We start from the raw sequence: 26,717 nt of genomic DNA on the forward strand, positions 1-26,717 counted from the left end.
CAATAGATAACAGACTAATATGGAAGTCACACATTGTAGATGTAATCAGTAAAATTTCTAAAATAACCTGGGTATTATATAAGATTAGAAATTGTTGACAGATTCCTTAAGACAAATTTACTTATTCCTAGTTTATCCACACGTTATATTGTTCTACAGTCTTGGGTGGAGCAGAGAAAACCTATATTGAAAAATTGTTCCTTACTCAAAAAAAAAAAAAAAAAAAAAAATGTCATATTGTAACAGGTATGATCATGCAAACCCTTTTTTCCATGGAATGAAACTTCTGAAAATATGTGACGTTAACTATGTGACGTTATCTCAAATCAAACTCTTATATTTGTATATAAATCACTAAATACATATCAAACAGACAGGTTTTCAATACACCACTCACAACACTCAAACACGACGAGTGAATGAAGTCAAAATTTCATTGCGCAGAACATCCCATTCTCAGCAAAGTGTTATTTTTAGAGGATCTAAATTATGGAGCCAACTCTCCGAAGAGATAAAAAAAATAAACCTATTCCTTTTTAACAAAAAAGGAAATAGCATTCGGAAGCTGTGATGCTGAGTAATATAGATTATTATTTATTTATGTACCTATTTATTTTGTTTCTTGGCAGTAGTTTGTGTCCGTAAGTGTTGTATCAAAATCTGCTTGTAATGGCTATTTCAATTTGTTTAATGATTTTTCAAAATATTGCTAATGGAATTACCAACAATTATTGTTTTAATTATTAGTATTATCATTGTTATTGATATTTACTGGTAATGTTACCATTGTTGTCATCAATTATTATTACTGTCACTTATTGCTATTTTCATTATTAATCAGTGGTTAGCACAGTCGGCTCACAACCGAGAGAGCCCGGGTTCGATTCCCGGGCGGAGTGGAAAAATTTGGGCGGCTTTTCCGATAACCTACGCCCTGTCCACCCAGCAGTGAATGGATACCAGGTATTAATCGGGAGTTGTGTCCCGTCTCCTGGGATCTGTTCCCTTCTCCTATAATTCCTTCCCCTTCTGTCTCTCTCCGGCATATGACCACAGATGTTGCGCCGACTAAACGAAACTTTCCAACTTTCATTATTAATAGTATTTGTAATTTACGTATTGTAATTTACAAGTTACTATTACTATTATTATTATGTTTACAATGTCTATTACTGCTTACTGTATTATTATTATTATTATTATTATAATTATTTTTACTTGATAAAGCAATTTCACTTAATGTAATACATATGTATTTGTCAGTGTGTGTACAGTATATAGATGCGTATTTGTTGTGTAAGGATAGATGTGCATGTATATATTTATATATTTGTGTATGTGTGCGTGAATGACCTAGAAAGTAGAAATGAATGCTGTAAATTGCTACAGTTACGACTATACAACGTAAAGAGCATATAAACTATCAGAGAGCAATAGCTCCACTGGCAAGGGCTTATTATACTTTAATTGTATTTTGTTGTAAAGGTTATTCTTGTAATGTACTTAAAGGGCCAATCAATCAATCAATCTTGACCGAAGTCACTGAAGTTAGGGTTGCTTGAAGACCTGGATAGCATGTGGGTAATCTTCCGCCACTCGGCGGTAGGACTTAAACCTGTCCCCGGCTATGTCCGCACGCTGACCACTCGGCCACCGCATGCCAAAAATCCCTGGTTCAATCACACTTGTTTTCGTGCTATCAAGATTTAGAGGTAGTTTACAAAAGGTACATGAGTATTCAAACTCTTGCTAATCATGTTATATTTATTTATGTTCGGAATCGTGTCAAAGCTATTCTTTGACTCCCCAAAAACTCTAAAAAAAAAAAAAAAATCAATCTTGCCAACTCTATTTTTTAAGGAGACGATTGGCACCTGGCTAAAAATATCCACTGCACTTTTACTACATCTTTTCCACCACTCCCTAATTCTGATGGTTCAGGTGTCACACATCTGTTTCTATGGATAAATGTTTCACTCAAACTCTCTCAAAGAATTCATCTCTGGTGGGTTAAGGGCATATCCCTCCTTATTACAAACTCTGGAAGACTCCTTCGCCTGTATTTTCTCTTTCCTATGACTTTAACTCTTTCAAGATGGAAGAATCAAGACACCTCTCAAATAGTTTTGAATAATAATCTTAAAATTCTTTACCACTATATTCCTTTTGAGGAACAGTAGTTATATGGGTTTTATTCCCAATTTTAATGTTTGCCCTCGTATTCTTTCTCTAGTTTGAAAATGGGCCATACTCGTGTTTAACTCCCGTTCTTATTTGCTCTTCAGGTCTTCACCGATCAACTCTTTGGAGGAGCTGCTTGAACGCAACCTTGTGCCCGCCATAAGAATGTTGAGCAGCCCTTACAGTTTCTTTCTGGTGGGTGTTAATGTCCATCTTACTTTCTAACGTTTGGTCACTCTGCCAATCTACTGCCACCCTTCCACCACTCGGATCCTCCAGCCTTACAATGTTCCGTCATTCATTGTCATCCTATTAACATTCTGAACCTCTTTCACTGTCCAGTGAGTCCCTGTCACTGCTTATATACAAATGGCTGAAATATTACCTACTCCCCGTCAAATCAAGCGCCCCCACGGTGCAGTGTTTAGCGTTCCTGACTAAGAATCTGCGGGTCTGGGTTCGAATCCCGTCCATGGCAGTCGGTGTGCAGCCCACTCAGCTGTTGTTCATCCTCCCTCTCGAGGTGATCGATAAATGGGTACCTGGGGAAACCTGGGGATGATAAACTGTAATAACCCGGGTGTTACAATGGCCCTGTGTCGGGTTGAGGGTTATCTCCCACCACAGGCTCCACAGGAAGGAGATGAGCACCGCCGCCACGCGCTGCTATAGCGTATGCTCCCAACTTTACATTTTCACACGTCGAATCCATTCATTGTTCACACACGCGTGGATGAAGTGCTGCTTTACCTCCCGTCAAAACATTGCTGTCTCACAGCATACATACGTGTGGGTTGAGTACTGCCTTACCTCTTGTCGGATCCTGTCATTAATGATATACATGTATTTGATGTTTTTCCTTTTTTACTGAAAAGGTGGCAGCTCAAGGGAAAAAGAGACGATACCAAAACGCACGTTGGCATTGTTGCTCCAAATAGAGGAATGACAGTCAGATTCGGTAAGATGTGTCTTGATATTTCCATTTTGAAAGTATTCGAGTAGTAGGCAGGAGGAAATACAGTTAGAGCAAAGCTATTCTAGGGTTTACCAGCGAAAAGGATGAAATAAGGATGTTGGCTAATTCTTGTATAAGGGATTTGGATAACATAGGAATGAGCTTAGGTAAGAAATTGTGCGCAGTGAGGCTTCAGGAGGTGTGTTGGCATGTAGTAGTCATTAGCATTGAAATACCAATATAAGACACAATGAGAGACAACATTGTGCCGGAATTTAAGAGAAAGATCTGTAGGAGGAGGGGAACTGATGGTACAAAAAGCTTTTAACTCTTAAAAAAAAGGCGAGTGCGCGCGTGTGCGTATAAACCCCACACACATAAGATGGATACTCCGTACGAGGGAGGACAAGGTCCTTGTATATCAATAGTGTCTTGGAGAGGGGAATACTCTGGTGAAGACGATAGAGAACACCTAACCCTGAAGAAGTTGATTCAACAAGAGATATGAAGATTTCAAATGAGAATTTGGGTTAGGGATACACCGAGTATGATTAGTGCAGAACAAAGGGACAGGTATTACTATTATTATATTATTATTATTATTATTAATTATTATCAATTATTATTATTATTATTATATTATATTATATTATTATTATTATTATTATTATTATTATTAATAATAATAATAATAATAATAATATATTATTATTATTATTATTATTATTATTATTATTAATATTATTAATAATATTATTATTATTATTATTATTATTATAAGTGACGAATCAGTTAGAGAGAGAGAGAGAGAGAGAGAGAGAGAGAGAGAGAGAGAGAGAGAGAGAGAGAGAGAGTGCAGACACTAAACAGCCTGTCCAGGAGCCCTAAAGCACCTGGCACGCCAAGAGTGTGAAAGTGAAAGCAATGAGAGAAGTAGGAAAAGGATGAGATAATTCAGAATTTATATCACCGGGAAAATGACTGGAATATAAATAAAGCTTTTTCCGATGCGGACCCATGATTGTCAAATAAATTTATTAAATCTAGCAATGCAGTTGCTATCTTACGTTCCACAGTGTCATGAAATTTTACTATGATGGCACATACTGTATTGGTGGAACAGTCCGTTGTTTCATCGATTATGATGCTAAATTTGTTGCTTTGCAACTTCTCACTAAATTTCCCTGCTACGTAGTTCCCGAAGACATTGGCTTAGGTGGTGCACTTGGTGTTGGTAAGCGAGTGTTCTACTGCTAGTTGGTCCACGGGTAAAGGAAAAAACTACCAGTCAAGGTTATTTTATTACAAAATTTACATAGTCATTGGGATAGACGAAACAAAAAAGACATTGTTCTGTGTATATGCATTTATGTGAATGTTGTGTAGTGTAAATGACATTGGGGTGTTGGTGTATGTGGTGTACAATATGTGTGTGAGATCTGTAGCAGGACGTGGACAAACAACTGAAGATTAACATTTAACGATTAAGATAAACAATGAGGACGCCACGGGACAACAGGGCGCACAGGACAGGGCAACGATGAAAACATTAATGACGAATTATGAGTGTGCTGCCACACCATTTTATGAGTCACCGGGGAAGAGCAAGCGACCGTTTTCAGCGGTGGCTTGCTACACACTTAGTCCTTTTTAATGCCAAGTGGGCCGCTATTTGGGAGTTCGGAAACATCATCTTGTTAAGTTCCATGATGTCTTCACAGAAACTAAAATAAGGAGAGGAAATAGTATAAAAGTAGTTATGGTTTTAGGACATTAGATGCATTTTTCTTGAGAACTATGTAGCAACAAAAATTATACAATATGAACCATGCTGGCATATTCTTTTGACTTTATATATAAAAATAAATTTGCAATTATAGATATGTTACGGTGTTTCATGATTTATATTACTTTTACACGCAGCACGTAGTAAATCAACAATTACTTTACCTGAATGGTAAGTTGTGTTTACTCATAAATACCAAAATGAGAAGAGTTGCATATGCAACACCAAGTGTTCCAGCATCGCGGTGTTGAGCCATGGATGGTTCACCCACATGAGCATCCACAAGTCCTGTGCCTCCACGTTGACGTTTGCAATGTGTATCTGTAGTATTATAATATAATGTTATATGTGTAAGATATTATCCGTTTGTAAGTACATAACAAACAACAAGCAGGGGCGGATGCATCGTGGAAGCCTGCCGCGCGGTCGGGTCCCCCCGCTAGAGTCCCTTTATAGAGAGAGTCCCGACATAGGCGGCCCTGTGCATAAGGGAATACCGGTCAACTCGGCCCATTGCCAACTCGGCCCATTGCCAACTCGGCCCATGACCAAGTCGGACCATTACATACCAACTCGCCCATTACGTATTCAACACAACGAAACACTTGCTAGAAATTACAGTAGTTAATGAAATTTAATCTAATCTCTTCAAGTGCACAATGCCTATTTACACGGTACAGTAAGCTGCATTCAGTTGCTAAAACCAAAAGTAATAAAAATAGAATAGAGATATGTATAACACATACGCCATACCTTCCCATCTGAGAGGAGACGCAATTGCAAAGTTACTAGTTTGGCCTCGTCACTAGGTAATTTTATGAGTAAGTAAAAGCTAAGTTGTCCTTTGCGCGCCTTCCTATTTAGCCTATTATGCCAACCTTCCAAATCGTTATTTGTACGGATACTTCTACCAAATACGCACCACGCTCTGGGAGGCCAAATGTCAGAATGGATCCAGGTGTTTTTTTATAAAGTCTACAAGACTTATGAGGGCGTGAGAGTCGTTTGCTTTCCTGTAAAATCTTAAGGTTCTTCAATATGCTCTGCAGGGACTTTCCTGAGATATTTATGCGTTTCAACATCATTTGTGTAAGGTACTTGTAGGCCCATTTCTTGAATTTTTCCGCCACACTGCCTGCCCACAATGAAAGCTGCATCCTCGAATTATAACATCTGGCAGGATTTTGGGAATCGCATTCCAAATGCTTGCCTCAGAATCAATAGTAATTACCTTTATTTTCAATTCCCCACCTTAAAGATCTTTAGTTTTTGCAAACACCTTTTTGTAATCTCTACGTCTTTTCCCAGACATTAGTGCAAACAGCAGTAACACTTGTTTTAAGTTCTTGTCACTTTGTACGAATGTATGAATACTACAAAGTTGAGTAATGGGGCGGCGGACTATTTTATAAGTTGCATTTGCGTAACAATGGTTTGCCTTGCTTAACAGGGATAGTTGTTCTTCTGTAGCAAATATTAGATGCCGTCGGCCACCAACAGAAATGTCATACCGAAGGAAATTTTCAGGAATGTGAGCATGACTTATTTCAAAAGAATCGAGGTGATGGTCCGAGTTGGTATTGAAAAATGGTCCGAGTTGGTTCACCGGCCGAGTCGGTAATCGTGAATGGTCCGAATTGGCAATGGGCCGAGATGGACGCACACCGCATCAGGCTGCTGGGCGCCATTTTTGGCTCTTCGAACACCGCACCGACTTTGAACTGAGGTAATAAAAACATAATTTTACCTATTTTGGAAGCGGATTCGGCTGCTTTTTAATGTAGCAATGCCTTGCTGCCTAGCCTTCGGCTGTAGCAACATGCCACAGAGGGGATACAAAGTGTATAATTTAACTGCAAGGCCGCTGATAAGACAGATGTGTACTAACAGTCAGTCGTCTTGGGAGGAAACCATCGGTTATGACAGCAAGACACACACACTGCCATTGTGTGTGTCTTGCTGTCATAACCGCCCTCCCTTTGTACTATCTATGGAAATCATTGTGAGAGAGGCACAGCTACAAGGACTGAAACAATCGTTCACATCGATCAGGTCCAGCCATCGAAGCTGATGAGGGAAGCTGTCGCCCTTATGGCCAAAATTATTGGATGTGATCTCTCCTACAGGGCTCTAGCTGTTATTACAGACTTACAATGGATATTTCACACTCATCAAGGCCACAGTCTAATAGACTGGACGTGTTACAAGAGTTTAATGAACAGAAGCTAGCTTTTTTTTTTTTTGTTGTTGTTGTTGTTGCCTATTGCGCCGGTAGGCATCTTCCTGGTGGGGCCTGATGGTCGGCCCAAGGCGTCTTCCAGGTGGGGCCTGATGGTCGGCCCAGCCCGTTCTGGCGCAGGCGAGTGTTTATAGTGGCGTCATCTTGCATTGGCTCATGCTGCCCCCCCGGAACTCGTTTTTGATTCGCTTGGACGGCTTCCTCTAGAGTCCGGGTTGATGGGTGGTCTTCAGGACAGCATGTGGGTAGTTTTAAGCCACTCGGCGGTGACTGAAAAATCCGAGTGGTAGCGTGGGGATTCGAACCCGCGTCGTCCATCACGCGGTGAATGTGAGCCCAGTACGCTACCACCTACGCCACCGCCTACCCTAAGGTGAGCCTACCTGTCCTGGTAAAACTCTAGAATCACACCCAACTCACTCTAAAAGTTAACACATTATTTGTTTAGATTGTATTTGCTAATCATCACTCTGGTAACCGTTTCCATTATTATTACTCGTTTATGAGATTATAAAATGCGGAGAAATATTACTTATTCAGCGGTGATAAGTTAGGTTACTATTTGCTCATGTGAAGGGTCTTCAGCTAGAAACTCCTCTAGCTTGGGTTATAAGTGCATCTTTATTTAATAGCCTAATATATAAGGTTGCACAGTGGTCATTTTCATGGGTACCGATGTCATTATAATATGTTGAAGATATGTGCATTTTCCTACAGTATTCTCTAAACCAAGCTATTTTGACCCTCATGCAACACGTTTACATGGCCTTAGTATTTTACTGTATTTTTTTCAATCAACAATAAGTATTTAAATTAAATTAAATGTTATTGGATTATAAACAATACCTTGGAATCGCACAGAACATTTATTGCAGCAATAGTGTGTGTGTGTGTGTGTGTGTGTGTGTGTGTAATTTACCTCTTGGTTTGCTGCGGGTCTCTCTCGAGACAGCCAGCCGTTCCCCTACGGAAGAGCACAGAGTTCATAGTACCGATCTTTGGGTAGGACTGGACCACTCGCACACAACACACCGCGACAATGAGGTCACAACACCTTGCCTGATGTCGCGTACCTACTCACTGCTAGGTGAACAGGGGCTACACGTGAAAGAAGAGAAACCCAACTTATCTTCACCCGGCCGGGGAATCGAGCCCCGGTCCTTCTGGTTGTGAGGCAGACGCTCTATCCACTGAGCTACCGGGCCGTGTGTGTGTGTGTGTGTGTGTGTGTGTGTGTGTGTGTGTGTGTGTGTGTGTGTGTGTGTGTGTGTGTGTGTTAAATGGTTAACACAATAAAGAGAGCAGCATGGCGAGTAATGGAATCAGGGCCCCCTCCACCCCCAGATAATTAGTTTACACTAATTTTCTCTCCATATACTAAAGTTTACTGCAAGCAGGTAATGGAAAGGAAGCAAAGTGCCTTTGCAATGATGGAGCTTGGGTAGTGTCAGTCACGTGGCCCATGACAAGTATATCAAGGCTCATGACGTTCAGGAGGCAGCGTCCCTCCCTGCAGGCAAGGGTCAGCTAGCGATGAAGGGATATGCAGGACATAGAAAGACTTCCCCGACTGCTGCCGATAATGTTTTACAGCGATAAGTATTGTTAAATCCATCCATGTCGCCATGGCCAGCACTCAAAGAGAAGCACCCAGACTTGTGTGAAGTCTCTCAGTATCCTCTGAGCGCTGCCGCCTCTCAAGGTCGTCAGCACCCCGCCTTGACGCGCCTATATCACAGGCTACATGGGTTACTGAGTGCCTATACTGAGACAGTGGCTGATCGTAAGGCTAATAATAATCTCCTGTCACCTTCTTACGGCACATCACAACTGCTGGTGACCATATTATGGTAGAGTATAAGGGCGTAATGGTGGGTTGGCGATACCTATGGATGTAGACACAAACTGTCTTTTATTTATTTTCCCAGAGATCGTTGGCTGCTGGCTCCCTGCTGGTTGTTAGAGGAAGGTGTGCAGGTCTGACACAAATGTGCTCAGTTTCATTGGACGACCCGTATGGCTGTGAAACAAATACAAAAGAGAGCGTGTGCTAGCGTTTAAAAAGCGCGGCGAAAACAGGGCCAATAATGGCGTCCAAATCTTAGGTTGTCGGGACACGCTCTATCAAGGGACTATCAAGGGACTCTTCCTCCAGCAAGACCGGATCGGGGTCGAGGCTCACGCCCCGACCACGACCTCTAGTTCTTAATTTGTTTTTGGCGTAGGGTAGTTTTTTTTGTTGGGGAGGGGTTGCAAGCCCCTCCCCCAACCAGCCCAGATCAGGACTGCTCGCCATAGGGCAGGGACGCAGGACCCCTGGCGTGATAAATCCCCCGGTTACCCAAAGAAAGAAGCATGGACAGAAGAGAAAGAGAAAGGGGAGGAAAGACAACTCTGGGGAGGTTGAGGGCGCTGCATTCCTCATCCAGATAGATCTGTCCCTAACCTTTTTGACATAGGTATACATAATAAGCAAAAAAGTGAACTTATACATAATAAGCAAAAAAGTGAACTTAGACTAGACATAGAGCCATGAAACTTAGTGTTGCCGAATGGTGGGTGATCATTTTACCAGTAATAATCTCAACACGCAAAAATCCATATATTTTCGCGATTTTTGCGCACCATCCCCACCATCCTGCTAGCAGTGTAAATACACGTGGGTGAAATACTGCCTACCTGCCGCGCTCTGTGGAAGCTCCGTTCCGAGCCTCCCTCTCAAGCTAGCACTATACATTGCTGCTGGTGTCACGACATGGATGGGCAGAAGGCTCGTTGGCCTGAGACGACATGGATGGGCAGTACTTTGAGCAATTTTTCATGGCGGACCTCTCCGCGTGCAGCTCCTAACTGCTGGGTTACGAATAATGAATGGTTCTTTTGACAGTCAGAGACTGTGGTACGGATGAGGGGTAGAAAAGCAGCTGTTTTTGTAATATCATTACAGAGAGCTGCTCAAAGCTGGAGGTGAGGCCAAGATCCGTAGGTTGCATAAGTCTTGACTGCCGTACGGCACTCTGGTATCATTCCTCCTGCCTGGAAAATGGGGCTGGTCATCCATATCTTGATCTTAATTTATAATGCGCAGGGCACCCATTCAGGTGCATAACACGCATTTGTGTTGGCTGTTGGGGGGACGGTGGAGCCGGGTGTGCAGGGGAGGGAAGTGAATCTGGTGTAATTGTTAGTGTTGGTGTGTTGTGGTGACAAGTGAGTGTGTATTTGTTTTCTGAATGAGTCTATTGTACCGCAGTCTAAAATCTGTTGAGGGAGGCTGTTCCAGTTGCGTATGGTGCGTGGAAAGTATGAGTGCTCGTATGCGTCAGTGTTAGTGTGATATATTTGGTATTTATGGATGTGTGTGTTACGAGTACGTTGACTGTTTGCCTTGTGTAGGTATGTTTGTGGGTCAATGTCAATGTGAGTGTTTGTGATCTTGTACATAAGTGTAAGTCTGTGTGCTTGTCTGCGTATGTGAAGAGGGTCCATGTTTATCTGTTGTTTGATCCGTGTTGTGATTCCAGGCGTTCGAGTGTAATTGTTTGTAATGAACCTAGCCGCCTTGGTGTTGATTTGTTCTATCCTATCAATGTTTCTGTGTGTGTAAGGATCCCACACCGTGGAGCAGTATTCCAGTGTTGGTCTCACAAGTGTGTCATGAGCTGTGTGTTTAATGTCAGGTGTTCAGTTATGTAAATTCCTCCTCAGGAACCCCAGTGTTCTGTTGGCTGTGGCACTGATGTGGTCTATGTGGGTGTTGAATTTCAAGTTAGTTGAAAGATGGATGCCAAGGTACTTGTGTGTGTGAATTGATTCTAAATTTGAATTGTGGAGAGTGTAGGTGTGATGGATGGGGTTGTGCGCTCTGGTGAATCTTAAAAGTTTGCATTTGTCTGGTCGGAAGTGCATCTGCCAGGTGCGTTCCCACCGCTCGAGGGCGTCCAAGTCGTTTTGTAGTAGTCTGCAGTCGTCAGTAGTCTTTACTGCTCTAAACAGTAAACTATCGTCGCCAAATAGTCTAGTGGAAGAGTTAGGCGTTAACAGTGGAAAATCGTTAATGTACAGGAGGAAAAGAAGGGGGCCTAGAACGGTGCCTTGTGGGACACCTGAAGAAACAGGGACAGTGTCAGATGAAGATCCGTCAAGAAGAACACGTTGAGTCCGGTTAGTAAGAAATGCAGTGATCCAGTGTATAATAGGTCCTGAAATACCGTAGTATTTCAATTTCAATGTCAGTCTTTTGTGTGGAACTTTGTCGAAGGCTTTGGCAAAATCTAAAATAATAGCGTCAACTTGTTTGATGTCACGTCGGTCAAGTAGCCTCGCAATGTCGTCATATGTAGTAATGAGTTGCGATTCACATGAGCGTTTGGGTCGAAAACCGTGTTGTGAGTCAGTAAGGATCTTGTTTGTGTCAAGGCGATTCATTATGTGTTTGTGTATTATGTGTTCGAAAATTTTACATGGAATCGATGTTAGGGAGATGGAACGATAATTGCCTGGGTCAGTCCGGTCACCTGTCTTAAACAATGGATTAATGTTTGCCAAAAGCCAGTCAGAGGGTAATGAGGTGGATGATAGGGATTAGGTGAATATGGCCTGAAGGATGGGGGCAAGGATGGGGGCAAAGGTTTCAGGGATGAAGGCGGGAATGTTGTCGGGGCCAGTGGATTTAGTTGTCAAGTCCTTCCAGTAATTTCTGTATTCCGTTAGTCGTAATGTCGAGGGGGGGTATCGGGGAAGGGCTGTGGCATGTTTGGTGTCAGGTTGTGTTCTTGTGTACACCGATTGGAACTGTGTTGAGTATTTGTGCTTTGTGTTGTGAGCTGGTTACTAATGTGTTATTGTTGTTCACCCGTACTGTGAGGTGAACAGCCTTTGGTCTTCAAAACCTTCACTCACCGTATTGGGGCACACTATATCCGGCCCTGGTTCTCGCCGGCTTAGGACTGTGTAGGAGGCTACCTATGCCTAGTTAGGCTCATCACGCCCCACCATGGCCACCCTCCACAGGGTGAAGGTGAAATATAAACTCAATGATGGAGCAGAAAAAACAGCCATAGAGAGAAAACTCCTTGAATGCCTAGCCAACCAGAACATCTTGGTGGCAGACATAAAGGAGAGCTATGGGGGCTACTCCTTGTACGTGGCAGATGACAAGTCATTTGACCACATATATCTGGACACAACAGCCAAAGTCCTCGGCGACGCGGGCTTCACCCTATACATCCCCCCAGAGGTCAAATGCCGCAAGTGCATTATCATCAAGAATGTACAGGGCTTGGCTGACCATGATGTGCTTCATATCAAACAAGATATTGAACGCATACAGAGCTGGGCATCCGTCACGGAGGTCATTCGCTTCCCGAAAGGCCACACGTATAAAGTCATGTTCAGAACACAAGACATGGCTGCCACGGCATGCAGGCAGGGACTGAAGGTCCTAAATCTCAGCCTTACGCCAGCCCAGCTGGAACAGTTTATTCCACTCACCGTGTGCTTCAGATGCTACCAGATTGAAGGACACACAACAAAGGAGTGCACAAAGCCACAAGACTACAAGGTGTGCTCAATCTGCGCAGAGACAGACCACACGTGGCAGGAATGCGACGCAGGGAAGCAGAACAGGAATGCGACGCAGGGGAGCAGAAATGTGTCCTGTGCTCAGGCCAGCACTCTTGCATGGCCATGAAATGCCCCAAAAGAAAACAGGCACTAAAAGTCAAACGTGCCAGGGTAAATGCCAGCAAGCTGAAACCTAAGCAATTGTATTCTTATGTAGCCAACAACAATCATACTTACCTACAACCCGGCTCATTAGAAAACCAACTGAAGGTTGCAGCTATTACAGCTACTGCCCTATCTCAAGAGCAAAGAACGCCAGGCACATACCAGGATGTCATAAGGACACTGAGCATTGATAATGGCCTCCCATCACCGGCTAACACGAAATCAGCAAACACAGCCTTGGCTGAACTCGCTCAGACCCTTCAGGCCCTAGTCCCAAGTCTATCAACAACGGCCATTCAGACCCGCCCCCCACCCCCAGCGGCAGGCTCGGCCCAGACTGTCACCCCAACCCAAACAAACGCTGAATCACCTCGTGGAGAGGTACCACACCAGGACCAACACAGAGGTGCCAACAGAGCAAGCACTCGCTCCGGGCTGAGGAGCGAGGCAAAAGGAACAACAAAAACTGGCCCCTAATATTCACAACCAAGTCATTCACACAACCTACCAATGAACTAAAAATACTACAGTACAGTGTCCACCATTGGCACACCAAACGCATCAATCTAATAAACACGTTCACACATGAGAACCCAGATGTAATCCTTATAAATAGCCATGGCCTCCCCAACACCCATGCTCTAAAGATACCGGGTTATTCATGTTATCAGCGGAACAGAAAAGGTGAACAACACGCTGGAGTGGCAATAGCAGTCGAAACAGGAACCCAGCACAAAATATATGACGACTTCCACTACTACGACACCCTTTCAGTTAAATAAATGACTACCCTCGGTCCCAATAATATTGCCACTACTTACATCCCCCCACGAGAGGGCTGCATCATGTCTCCTGACTTCTGTAAACTGCTACGCATACCTAAACCCATGTATTTCCTAGGCGACTTAAACGCATGCCACACCAGCCTTGGCCATTCCAACACAAATACAACTGGACGAAACATTATGAAAATCATCACCACCTTCGGAGCCCAGCACATAGGTCCAAATTTCCCCACGTTTATAGGCCACTCAGCCCTCACCACGCCTGACGTGATTCTAACGAATGGGAAAACATACAACAACACCCACGCCAGCCAGGGGCCACTAACAAGCAGCGACCACCTCCCAATACTGTTCACCATCTCAACCACTCCCGTTGTCGTGCCCTGCCCACAGCGGATGAACACAAAAAGGCGAATTGGGAGCAATATAAGAACATTATAGACTCAGAACTACCTGACCTACATCTAGAGGGGAAAAACACAGATGATATAGAAACCGCTGTCAACACCTGGTATACCGCTGTCAAAACTGCCCAAGCACAAGCAATACCCCTCACAAGGCACAAAACACTGTCATACCCCCACCGCAACCAAGAGATTACGGACGCACAGCTACGTTTTACCAACATCCTCCGATACGCCGGGCGGCTGCACCATTTGGTGCACTATTATCCAACGCGACATCAGCAAGGCGTTTGGTAAAGTCTGGCTACAGGGCCTGCAATACAAAATACTTTAACTCGGACTGCCAGAGCTAACGGAAAAACTGTTATGTAGCTTCCTTGATCAGCGCTCAGCTTCCATTCGAGTTAAGTCAGCAATATCCTTCCCGTTCCCCCTGCACAGCGGCGTGCCACATGGCAGCGTGTTATCACCAACGCTCTTCATCACCTACACCTCTGACATGCCCCGGTCTGATAACAGAAGCTGTATGGATATATATTATGCTGACGACGTGACACAAATAGTGACCTCCAAAGGTACCCTAGACCACCATGACGCCCTGGTCGAGTGGGAGGCGAACAGACTTAACACATTTGAAAAAAAATGGAAGATCAAAACAAACATAGACAAGTTCGCTGTGGTCGCACTCGGCAGGAAAAAAATAAATGACATACAAATACAGGGCAACACAATCTCCCACCAAAAACAATGCCAGATATTAGGCCACACAGTGACATCCACCGGCCTGATCGTTAAACATGTCAACGACAAAACCATGAAAGTTAAAACAGCCCTCACATCTCTAAACAAATTTTGGCACTTCACAGAGCGGCTCAAACTGTATCTGGTAAAGACTAAGATACTTCCTATACTAGACTACTCACCCACCCCGACACACATGGCTTCCCACACCAAGATGTTACAGCTTCAGAGGATGCAGAACAAAGCGCTGAGATTTGCCACCGGACAGAAATACCCGTACACGGAAAACACAGCAGCGCAACACCGCAGACTCGGAGTACAACTAGTCAGGACAAGGCTACGGGAGGCCGCCGGAAAGATATGGGAGAAACTAGACCAGCAAGACGACGTGAACTACACCCACGTCAAGGAGCTTGGCGGCAGCACGAACTTGGTCCATCCCTGGTTTCCGCGCAGCTTGAAGTCACTTCGAGAACAACCGCCCACACATCACTTCACACAAGTGACGCCATAGCTTAGCTTAGCTCTCTACACACAAACAATTCAAACACACACACACACAGCACGCCGGGGGTATACAAATAAGGTGCCCGATAAACAATAACTACACCAGAACAACTAACGAACCTACACCATACAACTGTACGCTCCTACTGTCTTTCCTATTCCCCACCTGTACCTTCACCACTAACCCACTTCCTCCTCGTACTATACCCTTGATTTAAAAAAAAAAAGAGAGAGAGGAGAGAGGAGAGAGTGAATGAGTGAGTGAGGGAGGGAGGGAGGGAGGGAGGGAGGGAGCGAGCGAGCGAGCGAGCGTGCGTGCGTGCGTGCGTGCGTGTGTGTGTGAGACACTGCCAGCGAGGCAGAGGAGGTGGGCGGAGTTTGAAAGCCAGCCGGCAAATCAGAGAGGAGCGCGGCGCGGGGCTGAAAATCTGTGCTACTTTTCGTGAATATGCGATCCGCATACCCATGATACGAGAGAACTTATTAACATACTCACTTTAGGTTTGATGGTGTTTGTAATATTTTATAATATTGTGAAAAGTAGTGTTTGTTTTTATTTTTATTTCTGGATCCCTAACCAAGACCGCCGAGCTGAAGTAAACACTCGCCATGACCACCTTCGCTCCTAGTTCTAGAGTTCATTGGTCCTCCGGTATTGTGTACTCTTTAATATCTAGAGAGTCGGGAACCATCCCGAGTTGTGGGACCACAGCCATCCACATTTATGTAAGTCTACGCTGGAGAAAGTTAGATGGATTGATCTATACACCATGGGTCTCCCTTCTCTTCAGCCATGACCGAATTCAGACTGGTCTTTTCTTATGCACTCGTTGAATGACGGCAAGTAATGCCGTCACAGCTGCAGCTCAAGGGCACACAAAAAAAGAAAACAATAATAAAAAAAAAAAGCCCGCTACTCGCTGCTCCTAAAAAAGAAATAAAAGAGGTGGCCGAAAGGAAGATCAAATACGGGAGGAGAGGTGTCCTGATACCCTCCTCTTGAAAGAGTTCAAGTCGTAGGCAGGAGGAAATACAGATGAAGGAAGATTGTTCCAGAGTTTACCAGCGTGAGGGATGAAAGAGTGAAGATGCTGGTTAACTCTTGGCTAAGGGGTTTGGACAGTATAGGGATGAGCATGAGTAGAAAGTCGAGTGCAGCGGGAGGAGGGGAGGCATGCAGTTAGCAAGTTCAGAAGAGCAGTCAGCGTGGAAATATCGATAGAAGATAGAAAGAGAGGCAACGTTGCGGCGGAATTTAAACAACAACAACAACAACAGCAGAGCATCAGAGCTTCGAGCAGCTCTGCTGTTGTTGTTGGTGTGACTCTTCCAGGACGTGCCACCGCCTTTTATTACGCTGGGCATTGACCTGCCATGAGTGGCGAGACTACCGTGTGCAGGTGTGTGTGTGTATGAGTGTGTGTGTGAGTGTGTGTGTGTGTGTGTGTGTGTGTGTGTGTGTGTGTGTTCCAAGACACTGCATTATGCATGCATTGTATCATAGACTTCACAATCTCTTGACGGGAAACGGGGCGCGGGGCCGATTCGCAGGGGGCCGATTTTCAAAAATTTAAAATTTAAATATTTTCAAAACCAAAGCAGCTAGCGACCTGAAACTAAAACAGGCACCTCCCTTAGGCATATATGAGTCTCCATGAGCAGCGGTATCAAAAAATTCAAAGTCGTTCCCTAATAAAATCCAGATTAATTGTTTTTTATATAAGTATAACAAAACTTAAAAAGGCTATAAAATCCTCAGATTTTACGCTAGATGCACAAACATCACCAAATGCAGAGATAATCACTTATATTTTCAGAATCAATAGCAATATTTAGCATATCTTATAAGTTTTTGCCCGAAAAAGTTTTTAACATCTAATAAATCACTTAATTTTCACATTAGAAACTTAATACTTGAGGAAAGCATGCAGAAACATCTTAATTTTACTCAACAAAAGCAAAATATTCATTTTTCTATATACAATCACAACTTATTTTGGTTGAATTCCGATGTCACTATTGCCGCAGCACGTCTTGCCGGCTATCTGGCCCTCGTCCCTGAACAATCACTTTAGCCTTTTGGCCAATGACTTGTGGGCCCCGGTCAGTTTCCTGGACTTGTACACGTCCCTGTTCCTCGCCGTCTCCTTCCTGCCCTCCTCGATACTGCTCCTCTTCCTGCCGGTCGGCTGCTTCAAGGCCTTGTTCTTCCTCGCTTCTGAGGTCACGTCCTTGGAGAAATTAGCACCGAAACAGTTGAAGAGGGACCTGCTGATGTGCGGCAAGATGGTGTTGGCCAGGTTGTGCCCCTCCTGGCACCTGTACCCCTGCAAGGTCGGGTCTGAGGCCGCCAGGAACTCCAGGAGGTGCCTGAACCCGTCCCTGTGGCGCATGGCAAGGAGAGGAACCTCAACCTGCGCTCCTTCTTGTCCTCCCTGCACATCAGGGAGTCCCACAGCGACATCCCGAAGGACGCCATGTGGGCCATTGGGAGAGATGGCCGCTTCAGGACCGCCCGGCCCGTCTCCAGCTCTCCCCTGTCGACCAGCTCGACCAGGGCGTCGAACATCACAGAGGGCGGGTCGCCCCTCTCGAGCTCCACGGTAATCTTCATCTCCTCCTGCTGGGCAAGCTCCTGCTTGCAGCACTCGGCCACAGAGGAGTTGGCCTGGACCTTCCTGGCCAGGTAGCCGGCGTAGTTGCCGACCGCGGCGAGGAGCAACTCGTCCGTCGGCGGGTCCGGCTGGTCGTCGGCCAGCTCCCTGGCAAGCTGGGCCAAGATCACCTCGTCGTCCTCCTTCTCCTCTGCCTTGGCCCGGTCCAGGTCGGCCTGCACGTCCCCGGGGAAGAACCCGACGAGCTTCAGCAAATGCAGGCGCTGGGCCAACCTGTTGCTCACCATGAAGTTCTGCACGCTCGTCCAGTAGTTGGCGCCGCACATGGTGCGGCGCTTGCCGAAAGAGTGCTCAGTCGGGTCAGAGTTGGCCTTCCCCATGCACACATACTCGACCCCGTAGGACGTAGTGAACAGCCCCCTCACTACCACACTGCACTGAACACACCACTGCACTGCACACAACACTGAGTCACTGCACTGATGGCGTAGTACGGCTCCTCCACAGTTTACTCCACGGGGTCGCGGCGTCCTCATATCTTGTCTCCTCCGTCACTTCCACTCGATCCACTGCCTTCTGTGTCTTCTTGTATCGTCCTCTGGATCCTTGCAGTTGTGGGGAAGGGTACAGAGACGATGAATAACTGTAGGTCCTTTACTTGGAGAGTAAACAGAGGCAGGACAGCGATAATCCTTTACAGAGGGGAAGTGCCCAGCTGACTGCGTGCCTAAGGCGAGTTAGGCGACGCGGGAACTGAGCTGAGTTGCCATGTAGGCACTAACTAAACGTACATTTCTTGTTTCCTAATACGTAAAACTGTGGACTTCACTATCCTTCAGTTATCATTCATTTTACGTAAAGATTTCAACCTAAAGTTACGCAAATTTGCCATTTTTTACACAACGTTTTCAAAGTGCACGCATGGTGCTATTTTATATGTTACCTTGAATCCTCGACCAAATCACTCTAGAGACACTCCTGCCTGCTTGTATGCACTAAAACTTGAAGATTTCGTCCTGTTTCCACTTAAATTCGGAGTAAGAACGCAGAGTGTGTTTGAGTTGTCGCAGTGAAAGTCGCCATAACAATCGGCCCCTTACGCGAAGCCAGCGCGCCAAGACTGAAGAGATTTCCCGTCAACTAGTTGTGAAGTCTATGATTGTATGTAGAAAAATGTTATAGAAAATCACCTATTAGTCACCGGAAAGATGGGGGTAAGGGAGGTCCGAGAGTGCATGATGTAAGCTAGGGCGATGACATGTGGGGGAGGAGGAGAAGGAGGAACATGAAAACATGTTTTCTTGCTACTGAGAGAGAGAGAGAGAGAGAGAGAGAGAGAGAGAGAGAGAGAGAGAGAGAGAGAGAGAGAGAGAGAGAGAGAGAGAGAGAGAGAGAGAGAGAGAGAGAGAGAGAGAGAGAGTTTGTATTTCATTTGAAACTATTTCAGTCTTGCACCAACAATACATCTCTGCTTCATTGTACGAAACTGTTCTGCTATGATGAACATTATTTATATACCTCATTTTCAACCAGTCCCTCCCTATTTGTTATATTCCCTTCACCCTTCGTTATCTTGTATCTTGCTCTTTTCTCTCGCCTCCTCCTCACAAACATTCAGAAGAAAAGTATGACAAAAGCAAAATGTTTGGCAGCTGTCGTGTTTTGCTTTCGTTCTTTATTATTATAGCTCTGGTGCGCAGGAGTTATAACTATTGTTATTTCACTTATTGCCAAAATATTGTAGTATAATGTAGCGGATAACAACATCGCATATTCTACGCACATACACTGGTCTTCATCTCTCCCTCCCATCCGCGGAAAGGGAAGGGGCTAAGCAAATATCCCCCATGTGGGTGGCGTAACGTCTTCTCCCAGATACCGTAGTGTTATCCATTTTCGCTCATGAATTACCTCCCCATACATTTTCCTATGAAAAAGTCAAAGTGCGACATGATCAGTGAATCCAGGCGAAATGACTTATCAAAATCACTAAACAAAAATATATGGTGAGTTTTATATTGATTGAGTTTGACCGCACGAATACACACGATATATATAGAGAGCGAGCGAGCGAGAGAGAGAGAGAGAGAGAGAGAGAGAGAGAGAGAGAGAGAGAGAGAGAGAGAGAGAGAGAGAGAGAGAGAGAGAGAGAGAGAGAGAGAGAGAGAGAGAGAGAGAGAGAGAGAGAGAGAGAACCTCCCTCCTATTTCCTCTGTTTTCCTTCCCTATCGCACACCCCTCCCCATCCTTATTTTATCACGAGAACTTTACAATAAGATAGGTCTTTGCCTGGATTGTGTTGGTGTAAACATACGCATACACAAATCCATCACCCCTGGTGGTTATCGCCTGGAATTTTCATCGATATGAGGTTTTATATTATCCAGGGGTGGACCTCTTCCTCACTCTCCAATTCCAGACAACCATATTCCTTATCTACTCTTTCCTTCTCTTGGTGCTTGTCTTTCCTCTTGCTCTTGTACTTTTCCTCTTTGTGATTCTCTCTGGTCTGTTGTCACTAGTGCTTGGTGCTGGATCACGACTAGTAGAGGGGTGATCACGAGAGGTTGGTGTAGGATCACGAGAGGTTGGTGATGGATCACGAGAGGTTGGTGTAGGAGTGGTAGGTGTCGCTTCACTTGTACTTGGTGTTGCTGCTTCATTCCCATCCTTGCTGACTTGCCTCGCTGTTGTCACTCTTTCTGCCCCTTGTTGTCTTGCCTCGCTCTGTGGCACACCCTCTTGATCGTGCCACTCGTTGAAGTGTTTCATGGAACACAAACCAGGCTTCTCAGGACAGGCTGGACAGAAGTAGGGGGTGTCTCTTCTTACCGGGTGACACATCCTACATCTTTTTCTTTTGCCAATTTTTTCCCATTTGACAAAATGGTGTGAAGTGATGGTGGCTTTCTTTTTCTCCTCTTTCTTAGAAAAGACTGATGCTCCTGGGTTGTGCTCTAGCAAGAGTTCTCTTGCTACAGTTTCTAAGAAGGGCATGAATCCTGCTGTGGAGTTGGTCTTATTTTTCCATGCAAGATATGCATTTAGGGCAATCCGCAAAAAAAAATGAATTCCTAATTTCTTGAACCAAGCCAAGCTCTTACGTTCAGAAGCATATGGCTCAAGAAACTGGTCAGCCTTGTCCACACTTCCCATCATTTTATTATATTTATCAATGTGGAGGGGCTTGTTGTAAAACACTGGCTGGTGTCCAAAGTGCTCCCTCACTCTTTCTACCATATCAGCCTTGTATTTTGTGGTCAAGACTGTTATGTCTTTTTTATCCTCCCATCTCACAATCAGAACATTGCCTTTCCTTGCAAAGATTGCCTGGTGTTTTTCTAGGGGAAGCTGGCTTATTTCTCTTGGGGGGCCTCTCCCGCTTCTCACTACACCGGTGATAGTGGTGTTTCTGTCCTCAAGGTAGGTTGCCAACCTCAAGCTCGTATACCAGTTGTCAGTAACAACGTGGCGTCCCTCATCAAGCAGCCCTGACATCATGTATACAACAATTTTTTCTGATTTTGAGAGGATTTCTGCTCCTGGATCATCAAACTGATATGAGTTTTTTCCATAATAGAGCTCAAAGTTCCAAGAAAATCCTTGCCAGTTAGGGTCAGAGGGGCACAGCACAAATATTTTCAGTCCAAACCTGGCTCTCTTGGACTTGATATATTGTCTGAACCCTAGTCTTTCTTTCCAGAGCACTAAAGCCTCATCAACAGCCACATGTTTGCCAGGTTCAAGTATGGCCTTGCACTTGTCGCGAAGCATGGAAAGGAATGGCTCAATTCTGGTCTGTGGCTTATTTTTTTCCACGTTTTCTGGAGGTGAAAAACGCAGAAACTTTAGGATGCTAAAAAATCTATCTCTACTCATGACCTCCTTGCAAAAAACAGGCGGCCCACACACTAACCAATCCTTCCTCCAATACTGTGCCATCACTGGGAGCTTCACTAGTCCCATGGTAATCAATAGGGCTATAAAAGAGTACATATCATTTTCTGTCACTCTTCCACTTCACTGAGTTCACTTTGCCCATTTTTTCAGGATGTTCAGTAAAAAACATTGTAGCTCGCTTGTTGGCCCACTCACACAGCTTCCCTATTATGTCTTTGTCAAGGAACTGTTTGAATGCACCACTAGCACTTGTAAATTGATGTTCATGAGCTGCACGTATGCCACACTGATTACTCATATATTCAGGCAGCGGGTCTTCACGACTGTCATTGAATATGTCAGCAATGAGCCTCCATCCTCCCTCCATTTCTCTGGCTTCAGTATCACTGATCTCTTCGTCGTCCTCAGATTCCTCTGACTAGTCGTCATCGCTGTCGTAATCCTCAAAATCAGGAACAAAATCTTCGTCACTTGAGGACTCCATAGCTGACTTGGCAGTGCTGTCCAACTCTGCTGCTGTCTGTCTCAAATCTGAACCTTCCCAAACGGGGCAAGTTGACCCTCCCTGCCGACAAACGGATGTCCGATGGATATCCTTCATACATCCGGTTTGTCCTCCTGTGCGGACATGATTCGACAAATGTGGACGGTACGGACGGGACCTTTTTTTGTCCACATTATCCATCCTTTGTCCACAATGTCCGCCTGTCTCTTAATCCGTCTAGAATCCGGAATATCCTCCTGAGTCTGAATCCGCCTTGCGGCCGCACTATCCGCCTGTTCCCGGATCCTTCTAGCGTCCACAACAGCCGTATGCGTATGTTTCCACCTACTATTTTTTTTTTTTAGTAGCTGCCTCAACGTCCGCCTGATGACGGATCCGTCTAGGATCCGGTACATCCGCCTTTGTCTGGAATATCCGCAATATCCACTAATCCCTGATCAGTCAAGGTCTAGGCTAACCGTGTAATTTATTTTAAATTTTTACTGTGTAAGCTATAGTTTCAGCATGTAGTCTGTGTAAATCATAATCTATGTTTTTAGGTTGTTAGTCTATAACATTTAACTTACAACTGGTATTTGTATTCCAATCACTAGAAACTCATCCACTACATCCGTAAATAAAATAAAGTATAAGATATTCCACTTAAAATATAACAAAAAGTAAAAATATTTCACTTATAGTTTATTTCATAATGGGAATACTTTATCAACTAAAGTTTTATATTGATGAGACCTCTTAAAGGTTAGACACCAATTCCAGTTGCAGTCATGCTACAAAGTTTGTTGACATAATGCAAATAATAATAATAATAATAATAATAATAATAATAATAATAATAATAATAATAATAATAATAATAATAATAATAATAATATCTAGCTCACTTTGATAATTATTGGAATTGAAACTGATTAAAACTATATTTTTCTTTATTGTCACAAAAAGATGCAGTAACTTTACCATACTAGAAATTACACAACATCGCTATAACTGCATTGACATAGATGCCATTAAAGGTTAGTATGAACGTTAGTATGCCAGAGCGATACTGGCGGTTAGTATGTTAGTTATATAGAATGTGTTAGTAAAAGAAAAAAAGAGGCAGAGGAAGTGAGAAATATGTGAATAAGGAAGAATTAAACATTATGTCATTGCAGTACCGAGATTACTGATACATTAGGACTTAATACATTTATTCATCATCAGAAAGCGTCGAGTTTGCATCCGATACACCACTCCTGTCGCTGTCACTGTTTGCTACAATACTGTCTACGTCTCCATCTGAGTCACATGGGCCCTTATCTAAATTACTTGGAGAACCTCTAGATATAGTGGTATCTGTGCTGTTTGAGGCAATAGCAATGTCATCACGTATGTTGTCTGTAACAGCGTTTGGTTCACCATTTCGTCCACCTCGTGTTTTTTGCCCGAGGCGTTAAACGGAAGCCAGCTCGGTCGCTTTCTTTCCGCAACGCCTCGGCAAGGTGTGGAGGCGACATTCTCGTCCACCCCCAAATCTTCATCACAACTACCATGATGATTCTGACGAAGCGATGAAGTTCGTCTTCCATGCTACGTTTTCTTGGCGAGTGCCCCTTGAGACAGTAGTGCACCCAGACACTTCTGGGGGCTAACTTGTGGATAAGCTGTCGAATGCAATGTGTCAAGCCACGCTTCGTCCCAGCATTTGGCTTGGAGCACAGTTGCAAAAAGGCCTTCCTCAGTGCCATCCTGTGGGATTTGTGTGGCTCAGTGTTGGCCTTCCCATCGAAGAAGTGTGAGTGTTTAGCCAAGATCTGCAAAACATAAAGGGAGAGATTTAATTGCATGCATCTAATCTTAATATTACTTCTGCTGTTTTGTTTGTCACACACACACACACACACACACACACACACACACACACACACACACACACACACACACACACACACAAACAAACAAACAAACAAACAAACAAACAAACAAACAAACAAACAAACAAACACACACACACACACACACACACACACACACACACACACACACACACAAACAAACAAACAAACAAACAAACAAACACACACACACACACACACACACACACACACACACACACACACACACACACACACACACACACACACACACACACACACACAAAGCTATACGTACCGATGATAAGGAGAGGGAACGTCTGGCTTGTGATATGGCCTGAACTTGACTGATGCAAACTTAAACGGCCGGCGCCACGCACGGTCCACCGAGGCCGAGATGTTGCGACCTGCCTTGACCTTGTAGTAGTAGTAGTAGTAGTGTACTGTTGCCTCCAATTTAAGAGGTAGAAGACTATCAGTATGAGGAGGAGAGCTGATGAGACGAAGAGCCTTAGCCTCCACTCTGTCCAGAAGAGCTGTGTGAGTGGAGCCCCCCCACACATGAGATGCATACTCCATACGAGGGCGGACAAGGCCCCTGTATATGGACAGCAACTGTGCAGGGGAGAAGAACTGGCGGAGACGGTACAGAACGCCCAGCCTCGAGGAAGCTGATTTAGTAAGAGATGAGATATGAAGTTTCCAGTTGAGATTTTGAGTTAAGGATAGACCGAGGATGTTTAGTGTTGAGGAAGGTGATAGCTGGGTGTTGTCAAAGAATAGGGGATGGTTGTTTGGAAGATTGTGTCGAGTGGATAGGTGGAGAAACTGTGTTTTTGAGGCGTTGAAGGACACCAGGTTCTTCTTGCCCCAATCGGAAATAATAGTAAGGTCTGAGGCTAAGCGTTCTGCAGCCTCCAGCCTTGAGTCGTTAAGTTCCTGAAGGGTAGGTCTTCTATTAAAAGAAGTTGAGTAATGCAGAGTGGAATCATCGGCGTAGGAATGAATAGGACAGTTTGTTTTGGAAAGAAGATCATCAATGAACAACAGAAAAAGAGTGGGAGATAGGACAGAACCCTGTGGGACACCACTGTTAATAGATTTAGGGGAAGAACAGTGACCGTCTACCACGGCAGAAATAGAACGGTCAGAAAGGAAACTGGAGATAAAGGTACAGAGAGAAGGATAGAAACCGTAGGAGGGTAGTTTAGAAAGCAAAGATTTGTGCCAGACCCTATCAAAAGCTTTTGATATGTCCAGCGCAATAGCAAAAGTTTCACCGAAACGGCTAAGAGAGGATGACCAAGAGTCAGTTAAGAAGGCTAGGAGATCACCAGTAGAACGCCCTTTGCGGAACCCATACTGGCGATCAGATAGAAGGTCAGAAGTGGAAAGGTGCTTTTGAATCTTCCGGTTAAGGATTGATTCAAAAGCTTTAGATAGACAAGAAAGTAAAGCTATAGGACGGTACTTTGAGGGATTGGAGCGGTCACCCTTCTTAGGTACAGGCTGTATGAAGGCATACTTCCAGCAAGAAGGAAAGGTAGATGTTGACAGGCAGAGGCGAAAGAGTTTGACCAGGCAGGGTGACAGCACGGAGGCACAGTTTTTAAGGACAATAGGAGGCACTTCATCAGGTCCATAAGCCTTCTGAGGATTGAGGCCAGAGAGGGCATAGAAAACATCATTTTGAAGAATCTTTATAACAGGCATAAAGGAGTCAGAGGGGGGATGAGTAGGAGGAATATGCCCAGAATCGTCCAGAGTGGAGTTTTAGAAAAGTTTGAGAGAAGAGTTCAGACTTAGAGATAGTTTAGAAGGTAGTTTTGCCTTCAGGACTGAGGATTGGATGGAAAGTTGAAGAAGTGAAGTTGGAGGAGATGTTTTGGCTAGATGCCAGAAGTCACGGGAAGAGTTAGAAAGCAAGGTTTTGACATTTTCTGTTAATGAAAGAATTTTGGTTAGTCGGAGAATAGAGTTGGCACGATTCTGGGCAGAAATGTAAATTTCATAATTAGCATTAGTTTGAAGGCTCTGGTACCTTTTGTGAGCTACCTCTCTATCACTGACAGCACGAGAACAAGCGTGATTAAACCAAGGCTTTTAGCGTGAGGAGTAGAGAGAAAGAACGAGGAATGGATGCCTCCATTCCAGAGACAATCACCTCTGTGATGCGCTGAGCACACAGAGGGGTCTCTATCCTGGAAGCAATAATCATTCCACGGGAAATCGGAAAAGTACATCCTCAGGTCGTCCCACCGAGCTGAAGCAAAATGCCAGGAGCATCGCCTCTTCGGTGGGTCCAGAGGGTGTACAGGAGCGATAGGACAGGATGCAGAAATAAGATTGTGATCGGAGGAGCCCAACGGAGAGGACAGTTTGACAGAATAAGCAGAAGGGTTTGAGGTAAGGAAGAGGTCTAGAATGTTGGGCCGATCTCCAAGACGGTCGGGAATACGTGTAGGGTGCTGGACCAACTGCTCTAGGTCGTTGAGGATAGCAAAGTTGTAGGC

The 26,717-nt window shown here is 44.5% G+C and overlaps 1 protein-coding gene across 1 annotated transcript in view; it reads left to right on the forward strand.

Moving 5' to 3' along the window:
* The first annotated feature begins 2,260 nt into the window (after positions 1 to 2,260).
* Positions 2,261 to 26,717, forward strand: part of LOC127009837 (uncharacterized) — a 31,310-nt gene continuing 6,853 nt past the window's right edge. Inside the window, exon 1 of the mRNA XM_050883203.1 lies at positions 2,261 to 2,376. Coding sequence (XP_050739160.1) covers positions 2,347 to 2,376 — 30 coding nt within the window. The 5' untranslated portion in view covers positions 2,261 to 2,346. The remainder of the gene's footprint in view (positions 2,377 to 26,717) is intronic.

This window comes from Eriocheir sinensis, chromosome 42 (assembly GCF_024679095.1).
Source record: "Eriocheir sinensis breed Jianghai 21 chromosome 42, ASM2467909v1, whole genome shotgun sequence".
Taxonomy (NCBI): Eukaryota; Metazoa; Arthropoda; class Malacostraca; order Decapoda; family Varunidae; genus Eriocheir; species Eriocheir sinensis.